Below are 13,774 nucleotides of genomic sequence, written 5' to 3' on the forward strand. Positions count from 1 at the left end.
GACTAGACATTAGCATCTGTGACTGATGCCAAGAGTGAAGAGAGGAGGTGGACACCAATGACCTCTTAATTAAGACTCAATCCTTTCCCTGTCTTTGCTAATTAGTCTCTGCTTGTCTAATTAAGATTCTATCGGTAAGCTGTCACATTTCCCTCACTGTACTGGTTTAATGAAGCTTGTGCAGCAAATGATGAGTGTGTGAACTGTTTCTGCCTGTAAAAAATGAGGATGAAGTTTCTCTGTTGTAGTGTTCATATAGTACATGTGCTGACCTTAAAGTGCTCAGATGCATACCGGCCTTTATGTTGAACTATCAGATGCACAAACACACACAGTGGGACAGCGTAACTTTGTGCTGCCATGGTGCTACCAAGACGATGAAAGAAGCAAACCCGTCACAGAGCTGTGCTTTCAAAGGCCGTTTGAAACCACTTTAACTTAATAAAATTTGCAGATCATTTGTCACATTTTGACTTTCAAGAATATTTTATATTGCTGTGGGCTGAATCCCAATTACTATGGCCAAAGGATAAGAAGAATTCCTTACAATTCAATCACATTTTGCTCACATTATCCCTCTCAAACACTCATTACAGAGGTGTTAGGTCTGCCTGCTTTCATAGTGTTTTGCCACTAAAGCTTTTCCAAAAATAAATTTAACTTTACCCTAATTGAGTTTTAACTTTTGGAGTCAAAATGCCAAGATATAAACCAACTCTCCTCTCACTTAAATAATCCCAAGAAAGGTTAGTAACAAATGTGAATGACTGAAAGACTTCATGATAAAACTGACTTGAATCTAGAATAAAAAAACTAATATCATTTGTAACTGCTTGTAAAATAATACCCTTGACAATGCTATTAATGCAGCAAGGACATTAAGTAATACACTCTGGCATCTAGCTCACTGCTTTTGTTCTTTCCTGGCACAAATGAGTACACACCACTCTTCCTTCTCGAGTTCCATTTCAGCTCAGTCTGTTCAAAACTTAAGTCACGTTCTGCGTGCATAACAAATTAAAGAATTTGTTGTGTGTGGTCCCCAGCATGTATTGAATCGTTTAGTGTGTGTACCACTAAGATGAAAAGCCACGAAACTACTGGAACAGACTCTAATGTGAGTGGTGGAGAGGTCTGTGGTGGTGATGGAGTCATGCGGTGAGTGCCCAGCTTCAGGGGACGCACAAGCTCAGCTGATGCACCACGCAGAGCCATGCAGTCCAACACAGGGATATCAGATAGCTCCAATAGCTGTTAAGACACAGTGTCACTTGGCCCTTAGCTGCTAAGCACTCGGAGGCCACCTGCAAAGCTGATGACACAACCATATCTCCCCTGTCACCATAAGAGATTACCAAAGCCATTTGGTGTCCTGAAGGCTTCCTGCTAACCGCAGCACACACATGCTTTCTCAATCAAGGATGCTTTAGCGCTGGTCATCATTACTGAGGCTGATATTTCCAGATGGAAGAACTGCAGGCTCCTTTTTAATAGTGCTCTCCACATCTATGTACAAACTGTGCAAACAAAAGATCACACACACAAACACTTTTAAGATTTCTTTAATATTGGTTGCCACATCCTTTTTTGTGACAGCACAGCACAGTTCCGAAATTAACAGCAATTCAGTCGTTTTCTCAGAGAGATTAAAGGAATGGAAAATTCACTTTCATACAAAAAAACAACAATTCACCATTTCATGATAGATAATGTGCTACACTATTTCTTGGCTGGGAACACCTGCCTTGCAACAGCTACAGAGCCAGCAGGCCGTGTAAAATGGCAAATTGTTGTTTTTCTGCTAGTGTTTTCATATAGAACAAGCCTGTTAAGCCTGTTCTCTCAGCAGCAGTTTGAGAAGTTTGAATTGCGGGGTGGATAATTGATCTGTCAATCTGATCAGAGATGATCAGATCGATGGATAAGAGGAGCAGCTGCTGCAGAGGTGAGTGAAAGCAAACTTTTAGACCCAGCACAATAAATGGTTAAGTTTCACTTTTACTGCAGTTGGCAGTCTTCTGCTCCATCTGTGCCTAGAGTACACTCTGCACTCCAAAAGTGTGGTGCAATGAATAACAGAGCAGTATATAAATTCCAAAAATATAAAGTCAGAACGTAGTGGGAGATGTTTTTATCATGGTGGGATGCCACAAATAAATGAATGTGTGGGAAACCCTGGTAGACAGACTGTTACCTTTAGACAGAGCTAGGCTAGTTGTTCCACCCTGTTTCCTGTCTATATGCTACGCTAAGTTAACTGGCTGCTAGTTCCAGTTGCATATTTATGGTACAGACATGAGGTCGGTTTGAATTTAACTCTTACTATGTACACATAAATTACTAAAATACTAAAGAACAACATCACTCTAGGTTTATCAAAGGACACTTAAACACACAGATCAGTGGTCATTTCTTCACCACAAACCTTAACACGTTACCAATATGTCTTCCTTACTTCAACTCTTTCTCAGATAATTTTTTTTAACGTGTAATCCAGCACACTTTCGTTTCACCATGACTACCATCCACGTAAAGCTGTCTTCAATGCTTTGCCGCACACACTCATCCATAACTACTGTGAAGTGACCTGTTGGAATGATTCTTTTCATTAGGACTTAAGCGGGAAAAGGACAGGGAGGGGGGACTCAGTCAGAATAGGCTGCCCCTTAATAAGAGCCATCACAATTCCCATACTCAGACGACAATGAGTGTGGAGAGAAAAGATAAAGACTTGAGAAGGCAGAGATAAAGAGAGCAGACGAGATGAATAGAGCGAGGAAAGATGAGGAGGAGGAGGACTAAGGCAGTGTGGTTCAACGAGGCATTGTTGCGTGCTGCATAATTGCCATTGCAGGAAGACCCTGAGAGCTTGGGCCTGTGTGTGCGTGTGTACGTGTGTTTGTCTGTGCATGTGCGTGCATGTGTGCTCACTGCTGTGGACCAACAGACAGAGTTGTGTCTAAATCCTCTTAATCAGGGCTAGACTATCCTCTAAACCTGTAGATATTCCCATTGTTTTGTCTGTGTGAGCACGTGATTGTATGTGAGTAAGCTTCCCAAAGACTTGACATTAATGGGATTTGTGTAAACAGACCCCAAAGGCCTCAACCAGAACATAATTAAAGGTAAAGAAAAAAAAGGAAGCAGACTTGGGAAGAAAAGTCTTTACATCTCAAGGAGCCTGAGAGATAAAGTATAGATTTTTGCAGATGCATCCATGACTGGAATGATAACGAGCTGATGATAAGTTTTAACAACAACAAATTAACTCCAAGTAAGCTTCCAAGTGTCTTTTACTATCTTGTGTCGCAAGAAGTCAAATATGCTGCAACATGACAAAAAGATGAACTTAAAAATGCACAAGCACTCAACTATGTTTCTTTGTGCACAAGTCCCTGCTGAATTAAAAACATAAAAACACATAAAACAAACTTTTCAACAGACCAGCAGCATTTTTCTTGGGCACTTCCACTTGCTGCTGGGTCTAGTCTTAGCTATATTAATGATGCCCAAAGCCACTACCAATCACTCTGCTTCCTCGTCTGCCCGCTGCAGGCACAACCGCATCTCATCTGAGTTTAACTGCAGCAGAGCTGACAGAAAGACTTGGCCGTGTCAGCCTGTCTGGCATGCAATCGGACGCACACACATGCACATGCACGCACACACACACACACATACACACACACACACACACCCCACTGCTATCTGCAGGCATATGATCCCATTCCTGACTGAACACATGACACAAAACAGAACAGCCAATGCTCAAACACTGTGAAGACTATGTGCACATTGAACGCTGGCAGAGCATCAGCTGCTTCTATAGTGGTTGGTGTCTTGGTACAACATTTCACCACTCAGCTACTAACGACCACATTTACAGTTCAAAGGGTGACTCTGGTTCTGATTGATCTACAGGCTTTAAACCTGAGATGGTCTTAGTGCTGTAGAGTTTGAACAGCAACTTAACCCTCTGTTTTAGCCTGAACACACTCACTTCACAATTTCAAAAAAATGCTTTCAAACTAAGTATGTGCAGTACACCATCTTTCAGTATAACAAGGTATTTAGAAATAACAATGGTTAGTTTTGTAATACCATCATAAATTACAGAACTGCAAACAGCCAGCGAGCCAGCGACAGCAGAGAGAGACTGTGGGGAATAATAGCATGTTTTTTTACACATAACTTGGTCATTAAAGGATTTATTTCAACCAAACCGGAGCTGGTAAGTGTTGGAACAATGGACTTACTAACTAAATTACTAGCAAGAGTAACCAATATGGTTTGAGTGAGTTTTATTTTGTTTCCATCTATTTGAATGACGCGTGCTTTATGATGAGTTAATGAGGTATGTAAGCCTTGTCTGTCTTCCGTGAACGAGGTGTACAAGGTGTACAGTTGTATTTCTCTGTTTAATAGGGAAAGCAGCTGTGAGAATATTACTTTTCTTAACATTTTGTGGGTTTCTATTGTTTATTTATTAGTCGGACAAACTGAAAGTAAGTAGCGCCCTCAGGGCAGGGGTGTCAGCACCCCACACTTATACTGTCATATACCATACACCCTGGTAACATTTCAGAAGGGTATGGAGGGATGAAATATACATACCAGCCGAGCCTAACAACAGACACACCAAGATTTTGGCTCAGAGCCATTTGAACTGACTGTTTAGCTTAAAAAGGCTTCCACATAGGCAAGTGACAATCACAGAACAGGGGATGTGAATGAGGAGTACGGTCATTACTGTAAACCACTTCCTTACTTGTAAAAGTAGTAGTACAAATGGAGGAATTCCAGGGTGTTTGTCAAAAGTGAGTCATAGATTCTTCTTAGACTTTGGGGGTATCTCAAGGAAAAAAAAATACAAAGAAAATATAACTTCTTTTTTAATGACCAATGGATCAGGGTTGAAGTAACTTTTTAAAGGACCTGTTAGTGACATTCAAACCATTAATATAGCAGCAAAAAACTACATTAGCTATGTAAAGATATAGTGACTAAATGGCATCCTGAGCAGAAATTAAAGTCATTCTCGTTTTGTGTGTGCCCAATTCGAGCTTCTCTGTCCAATGTTGTGGTATGGGGCCCAGCAGTGTGTGCATGTTAGTGCATGTGAGTCCCTTTGTGCGATCCCACTTGCTAGCTATGCACTGCCACACTGCACTGTTACGACTGCTATCAGGAAGGCAGCAATGCAGAAACATATAGCACCCACCCTACAATATCACCCCAGGTTACAATGTTAGCTTGGTCAGCATGATTGCCATTGTTACCACTGTTTACTGAGTTAGCACCTTAAGCTGCTAGCAGTCAGCTCAGCCACCTCCATGCCTCCATCAGCCTGAATCAGAGATATTTCTTTGAATGTTGCGTACAGCTCCTTTATACAACTGAGAATAGATGCATATTTTCAAGATCTTAATGCTTCATTTAAAAAAGTCTTTGATTAAGACGTTCACCTGCTCTGACATTAGAGTCTAATTTTGCCATCACTGAGCATCAACAAACCTCCCAGCTGGGGGATTATGCTAACCAAGCAGTCGGACTGACAGTGCGGCAATAAGTCAATGCCTTTTGAGTAGATTTGTCTACACTTAGGTTAGCATGATACCTTAGGTACAGAACCAGAGCAGCCTGATATTAAGCTTAAGGCTTTAATTTTCCTGTGTGTTCTGGCACTCATAAGGAGCTCCAATTTTCATGGCTACCATTAAAGCTACAAAACAAACAGCTGACTTAGACATCTATAAAGAGGCTTTGATTTCCTGTTAGTAAAGAAAAAACAGCAATTTGTGATGTCATGTTTACAACTAATATTTAGATACTTCTCTATAGTCCTGATGTTCCTTGGTAAATCTCCTAAATCTTGACACGTTCCTCAGAAATACACACTCCTCTGCTGTGGATGTATACAATGTGAGGACACTGGATGAGTCTTCAAAGTAAAGGGGAAGGAACGGCCTCACTGCCTCTCCCCAAGCCCTACTAAACTCACTATCGTAAATTAGTTGGCCTTTCTCTTCCTCTGACAGAGTGTGTAACCGCAAGTGCCAAGTGTGACCAATGCCCATTCAGACTCAATACAACTTACACTTGAGCTAATTAGGAAAAGAAAGACTATTCTTCAGCAAACAAGAGGACAGACTGTGCACATGTGCATATGTACCTCTTTAGTGGGATTACAAAAAGAGCAGCATTAGTGAGGCAGCATTTCATGGTCTATTTAGATGGTAACTGAGTGTCCCTCCACTGTATTTAAGTGCAGAGCTTAAGCTGAGCACCAACACACATAAACACAAATTCATCTCAAAGTGGGCAAGATGCTTATACTGTACACATGTGACTCTCCCTCTTTTTCCTACCCCCCACACACACTTGCAAAGATATAAACACACACCCTAAAATTGAAGCCAGAGATCTTTCCTAAAGCCTGCTATGAGGGAGGAAGTGAAGTCGTTCCAACGCTGTCAGAAAATACAAAGGTGGAAGAATGGTTGGGGTAAGGAGGGGTGTCCAACTTCCTGCAGAGAGAAAGGAAATAAACACTTCCATATGCAATGCCTGCCAGAAACACTCACACATACACACCCGGAGCTCAGAGTTAATGCAGTAACACGGTGTTGTAAATTTGAGCAGCCCTGGTTAGCGACCTGCACCAGCGTTATGAAAGAGAGAATATTTTTTGCTTCCAGAAATTTATAGCTACAGCGAGGCCCTCATTCATCACACCAGCTTCATAATATAATGCAGCTTGGGAAGAATTACACTCTTCCAAAGCTGTAGTTCCTTAGTTCCTGATTGGTCTTGGAAAGCGACGGTTGGTTTTACATGAGGAGGATTCAGATTTCAAGTGTATGTGTGAGAGCGTAGTCACATGCAGTAAATCCTGCAGGGCAACCAACACACAGCATACCTCTTGCCTGGGGAAACCCGTGAACTCTGGGCCACTGTGCTACTTTTCATGACCAAAAAACACACACATACTCATATACTCACACATGTATGTTTTACAAGGCTTTTGAGGACCTTTGTTGGCTACAGTCCCTTACCCCTAATATTAACACATACCGAACCCTAAACCTGAAACATAATTACAATCTAATCTTAAACTTACGGCCCAGAACCACCAAACTGACATCAAAGAACTTGTGGCGATGAACGCCGAATATTGTGTTGTTTCACGTTGCCTATGTCTGGTACCAAAAAGTTGCACTTGAACAGACTGCAAAGACTAGCCAACAGCCAACTAGCACATACATTCTTCAACTGTGTGAGAAAAAATAAGTTTTTATACCAGCAGGCGCCGGTGGTCTGTATTCGTAATTCGAAAAGGAAAAGTGGAAGCCTGGGAATGAAGGTATACAGCTTTTTCTCACCTTGTTTCTCTTCTTGTGCTCTGATAGGTTTAGCTGGACAGCCAATCAGCATGATTTGTCTCACCCACAGGCTCTGCCACCAATTCATCATGAGCAAACAGACAAAAAGCCACCGACAAGGGCCAACTACCAACAATGTGGAACATACAGCAAAGACTAGGGCCACTCACCGACAGCCTGACATTGGCCAACGGCAGACCAGTAGCCTGGTGTTTCATGGCCCTTATGGGGCTTTCACACAACCGCATGTTAACTTGCCAACCTCTGCTCATTTCAATAAGGTGAAGGCGACAGGGGGAAGTGTCGATTCGAACAAGGTGGGAGAGGTATGAAGTGGTTGCTGCCCACCTGAATGCACACAGATTTCGCTCTGCGAGTTCACAGTGTTGAACTTTTGGCAGTTGCCGCCTGGCTTTGACCAATCAAAAACCAGGCATCGCAGAAGCCGAAAGAAAACAAGATGGGGGAGCAGAGAATGTTGGTGTCTGAATATGCAGTTACAGCATTAGCAACTTATAAGAACAACAACAAGAAAAATTGGGCCTGGGATAACATTTCCACCAAACTTCAGATGACTGGTAAATTTTCCAAATATGAGGAAATTTTTTTGTAATTTCAGTGGAATCTGCCAGTGTTCACCAGAGCACCTGCCTGTGATCACAGCTGCCGCAGCCACTTTTAAAAACACTTTGCAGGAGCGCTCTTGCAGATAGGTTGGTTGTCAGGGCAGCTGCTGAGTAGCAGTGCTAAAGCAACCTTAAACTGTAACAGCCGCTATCTTTATGTCTCCATGAAAAATACAGTGCAAGATCTCACACTATCATAGACATTTCCCTGATTATTAGCACGCTCAAAATGTGTACTATCACCAGAGAGAGCCTGACAATAATCTGCTCTCAATCTGAAACCTCTCTGTTGAGGTTGTGTGTTTGTGCACCACTGTATTATCCACAGTGTGACCGTGATAGTTTTGTGGAGCACTGAGTCATCTTTTTAATACAATAATCCATAAAGAAGTTCCAGTGTTTTGCAGATTGACACGTCTTCATCATTATGTGACTTTCTGTTTGCAAACATGGCATGCTGTCTTTTTCATAATACTAATGAACACTGAACTGCATTAGGTTATTAAAAGGGTGAGGAGTGAGAGTGTATATCTGTGTTTGTCTGTAATAGTCCATAATTACGTAATCCAGTTATTTTCCCACAGCTTCTGGCCGATCGATACACACTGAAGTGGACTTCTCATGGCTCGGACTCAGCAGCAGTGCACAGGGTGTGTGTGTTCTGCAGTCAATTGTGTGTGTCCTGTACTTTCTCACTGATACCCAAAGTAAACAATACAATCTCTGCAGCAGAACTGGTTACAGCCTTTTATCAGCTCAGACTGGAAGTATCACTGTGTGCGTCTGTGTGTGTGTGTGTGTGTGTGTGTGTGTGTGTGTGTGTGTGTGTGTGTGTGTGTGTGTGTGAGTGTGTGAGTGTGTGCGTGTGCACGCATGAGTTTGCACTAACAGCTCTGAATAGAAGTGAATAGTGCTGAAGGTCCCGACCTCCCACATTTCAACACGTCTCTTTATACGGCTGGCAGTCAACAGCAGCAAAAGCTTTGTGAAGATCAGTGAGCCAAGACACTGCAGCAGTACCTCTCCACACATCCCACTTGATTAAAATGAGAAAATGGCACAAGCTCCGGGTAAAATTAGGTCACTTAGATTTTACAGATGGCCCTTGTTGCCAAGCATATTTTCCCAATTAAGGCTGATTAGGGAGGGGAAATTCCCAGACAGCGTGAATTATTAAAAACTTGAAATGGAATCTAATCATGTGACGTTGTATGGTGGTGACACCCGACATCCCCAGATGGGGCTTGGAAAAATGGGGGAAGCTGGGGGCTAAGAGACTTCTGATTGGTTCAAAGTGAGAAAAGAGTTTCCTGCTATTGTCTAAAGTCATTACAAACTGCAGAAAGGAAGGAGGGGTGTGTAATCAACACAGACACTGTTACAAGATCAGAATTCACACTGGTGATTTCCTCAAAGTATTTACATGAGTGCTAAATGAAATCACCAAATAGGTTTCTATTTACAAGCTCCACAAAAAAAAAAATATTCAAGATAGGCATGTAAATCCAGCACTCAACAACAGGCAAACTTTCTGAAGAAGATGTAAACCACTTGGTACTGTGATATGTTTACTGCTGTTTCCTCCTGCAGCAAGAGTTTTTTGGAGAACACGCTACCCCTGCAAGAACTGAACGGGTGACGACGAGCTACCAGCAGCACCTGTCACAGTTAAGAATGACCAGGAAACTTGTAAACAATACTTAACTCGAGTGCCTGACCAAACAAGAAAACAGATATCCTGAACATTCAAAGTAGCCAACAATTTTTAAACATTAAGAGCGCTTTCAAACTGAATTAAAGCCTCTACATGTGTGTACAGGTGTCTTCCCTATTTTCCCAAATTATTCCTTTTGCTCAAGACTGAGTAGGATTTACTGAGTTTAACTGACATCTTCCCACCTGTCCAGTCAGTTTTGTTGCACTAGTCAGGGCAGGACAGCATACACCCTCATGGTGAGTATGAAGGCATTTTTCATAAAAGTCATTTTAACCTGTCCCAGTAGGAAAAGCACAGGTGTAAACAATAAAATTAACAACGGCCCTGCTGTATTGCCTGTTGGCTCACTGTCATGCCCCAATGGGACACTTCAACAAAACAGGGCCATTGTTAATGTTATTAGTAACACCTGTGCTTGACCTACTACTTACCACCCCCCTGTTGTAATATTCACAGCCTCAGAAGTGGAAATTTCCCAAAAGCTCACGAGTTGTGACATGTTTGTTGATAATTTCATAAATTATGTTTTTCTTTGTAATTTATATGAAACTGTTGATATTCCCAACAGCCTCATTTTTTCCCTCTTTTATTATGTCTTATTATGCCATGGCCTAGCAGTGCTCTCACGACTTAACCACTTGAACACCAAGCACCTCATGTACGTAACTATGATTTTTTCACTACAAGCTCACGTTTCATTTAAAGGCAGCAGTGTTTACTGACTCATATGAACGTAATATAATTTCAGTTTTATTGTATATGTCTGAACAATATTGATATTCTCAACATGCATTCATTCATTCATTGTCCGTGACCGCTTGTCTTCGTAAGGGTCGCGGGGGGGCTGGAGCCCAACTGTCACTGGGCAAGAGGCGGGGTACACCCTGGACAGGTCGCCAGACTATAACAGGGCTGACACATAAATACAGACAACCTTTCATACTCTCATTCACACCTACGGGAAATTTAGAGTCACCAATCTAGAGTCACTTAATCAATTGAATTGTATACACAAATTCTAATGTCAACAAGCTCACAAGTTCCATTTAAAAGCAACATAAAATATGTAACTGACCAATAAATGAAAACACCTGTATGCAGGACCTTCTTTAAATTTAGTTGTGTTCTGTTCATACTTCATTAAGGCAGTTTCTAAGTTTCACTATTTGAGTTGATACTGCGTATCATAAAAGGTTCTACATGGAGAATTGTTTGAAATGTAAGAAATGAAAAGTTTGAAGCCTTTTATTTCAAACAAAAACTACATTCTGTGACGTGTGGTAAACAAACCCGGTGAGCAGGAACTAATCAGAGCTGGACCATGTTTTTCATTAGCCCTTATGCTCCCCATCCCAGTGAGGACATTTACGTTGAAGGTTTTCTCCTTCATTTAAATCACTGTTGTAGCATTTTTTTCCTACTTTTTATTCCCCGGCAAGAGCAGTGTATTTTTCATGTTTTATACCAAGGTGATGGCAAATACAATGGGGTGGCAAAAAATGTAATATGCAGGTTGAGGCTGCCTATCGTTCTAGTCTTAAATGCATAATCATAATACTGTCCTGAAATTAATGCAGTACTTGCTTGGATGCTGAATTCCACATGTAGCACATTTAAAAAGCAATGTGCCACTTCTGAAAAGACTATATTGCTATATTGCTACCAGCATTCACAGGTTCTAAATATGTGAAATTGTCCTTGAAGAGTTGCTGCTCTTTTATCTGTCTCTACAGGAAGTCTGTGTGGCCCAGGCTGGCTCCGAGCATCCCTTCAGCAGTCTGCTGTGCCACACTGGGAGCCTGTCAGAGACTCTCAGTGTCAAAATGCCCAGCCCTGCTGAGTCAAGCTGACCATGAACGAGCCAGACCAGCCACGCTGGCCTGATGTTCGCATTTTTCTTACGTGAATGTGGTGTCCCCATTCCTGTTAGGTGCTGGAGAAGTGTTGCCAGTCTAGCCTGTTTGAGGACTCAACAGATAATGTACAGCCTAACCGACACGGCCGAAACAGATCCAGGCCAGCTCAGATTTAGCTTATTATTTGCTTGTATGGTGTCTGGCTGAATTAAAATTCAGAGTGATCTGACTCTTGCATATGATTATAATATCCAGGTTTCACCTTGAATTTGGAGCTATCCTACAGGCCTCCTGCATGAAGTCACTGGTTTGATAGTTAAATTCTCTTTAAAGTAATTGCATGAGTGACACCAGTAAGGATAAGATTATTTCAGACGTGTGCTAAAGGGTTGGTAATGAGATAAAACAAAAAAAATCTGAATAAACACTATGTAAGAACCTATGTTGTCCCAAATCCCCCTGGGCCCGACAGGTGGCATTTTCTCTCGCACGTGAAGAAAGTGCACACCAAATCCCATTCAAAAATCTGTCAATTTAACGCGGTCTTGCTCAAAGACAGGTATAAAATGTCGCGACTTTTTGACGTCTTGTCATGTACTCTACAACTTGATAACCTATTGTTTTGTCAGGAAGAGAATATTTCAGCATATCACCAACTTCAAGATTACCTGCACAGCTACTCTCTAGAGGCATAGCTAACTTAACGTTTCTATTTCGGTGAACTTTTGAGCTTCATTTCTCATTTCATGTGTGCCGAACGGCAGAGTGGTTCCTTCTCTTTTAACTAAAGGCTTTTTTTATCCCTTACAATTTTTCAGAACAGTGTGTAACATTAAAATGGCAGAAGTTTGAACCCAGTTTGGTGTGTGTTCTCAAAGTCCTTACCTTGCCTGACCGTTTTCAACCTGACGGGACCTTTGCAGTTCTTTATCACTGTCTGCACGTCGTACAGGGGTAATCCCGAGATGGAGAGGTTCTCCACCTCCAGCAGCAGGTCTCCTTCATTTATTGCTCCGTTTTTGTAAACCACGACATCCTCGTTAAGTTGTCCGATGTAGGCAAACTCCCCGTTCTCCGCTCCGCCGCGCAGGGGCACATTCAAGTCACCGCGGGCATCTTTGGACACGGAGCACTCGTTCACTCTGGAGGTCCAGTGGTTTTTCTTTAGCACGGGTTTGGACATTGTGAACAGTTACGAGCCGACACCAAAAACTGGCGGGCTCTGCCACTTGGGGTGAAAAATAGTCACAACAGCGATGCCTTTCAGAAAGTGTATCCGAGTGAAGCGCAGCAAACTTTCTTTCTCTTCCACAGAAACATGAGCGCCTCTGACAGTGTTGTCCCGCCGCTCTCCCGGTGAGAAAAATCAAGCCATTCCTGTCGGCTCCAAAGTCACTCCTTACTGTGCAGATATTGTTTTCATCATTCCCTTTAACATCCCTGCTGTTTAATCCACCTTTATCGATGTCATCTTACATCTGCCACGGTTCCACTCACGGCTCGTGCTCACTTCTCAAATCCTCCCAGTTGTTCTTAAAACTCACTTTAAATTGGGTTTTTGTCTTTTCTTCAGTGAAAAGCGACTCAACTCTTTCCTTTCCGTATCTGAGCGTCACTTTGCCGGTGACTGACACCGTCCTCGGCTCGTTTTAAGCAGGTACGACGCTCTCGTGCAGTTTAGCTGAGTGTCATTCCCAGTCTGGGCTCTGCTGTGGCGTTGGGAATGTGTTGCTGTTCGTGCTGCGTTCAGGCGCTGTCGGAAAGTTACAGACAGGTTCACATGGACCACCCAACAATATGTAATGTGGAAAAAATGGAAATATTAGTGTAAAATAAGTAAATTGGGGCTGGGAGTTTCCATGATGTTTATCTTAAATTAGTTTATACCTTCCTAATTTATTTGTTTTTTATTTTATTTTAATGTGATGCGTTTTTAATCAGTTTTTAATTTTGAGTGCTTTTCCCTTTTCACATGCATTGTTTTGTCCATGCAAGACCAGAAAATGCTTATTTAAAAAAAAAAAAAAACATGTCTTGTAATTCCATAGGATGGGCCAAAAGAGGCATCACACTTAAATAAAAAATAATAATAAAAGAATAAATGAGAATCATAAATCCAATCTGAGACTCAAATTAACTATTTATAATTATATAATGTGCCAAATTGCATACCATGTCCATATTAATTATGTT

The 13,774-nt window shown here is 41.8% G+C and overlaps 1 protein-coding gene across 6 annotated transcripts in view; it reads right to left on the bottom strand.

Moving 5' to 3' along the window:
• The window catches only part of magi1b (membrane associated guanylate kinase, WW and PDZ domain containing 1b), a 170,755-nt gene extending 157,453 nt beyond the window's left edge, over positions 1-13,302 (bottom strand). For all 6 annotated transcript variants that reach the window (XM_088086521.1, XM_042502614.2, XM_088086511.1 and 3 more), the window contains exon 1: positions 12,467-13,302. In XM_088086521.1, the coding sequence (XP_087942647.1) occupies positions 12,467-12,764 (298 nt within the window). In that variant the 5' untranslated portion in view covers positions 12,765-13,302. The remainder of the gene's footprint in view (positions 1-12,466) is intronic.
• Positions 13,303-13,774: the final 472 nt, after the last annotated feature.

This window comes from Plectropomus leopardus, chromosome 2 (genome assembly GCF_026936395.1).
Source record: "Plectropomus leopardus strain MGB_pleo_1.0 chromosome 2, ASM2693639v1, whole genome shotgun sequence".
NCBI lineage: Eukaryota > Metazoa > Chordata > Actinopteri > Perciformes > Serranidae > Plectropomus > Plectropomus leopardus.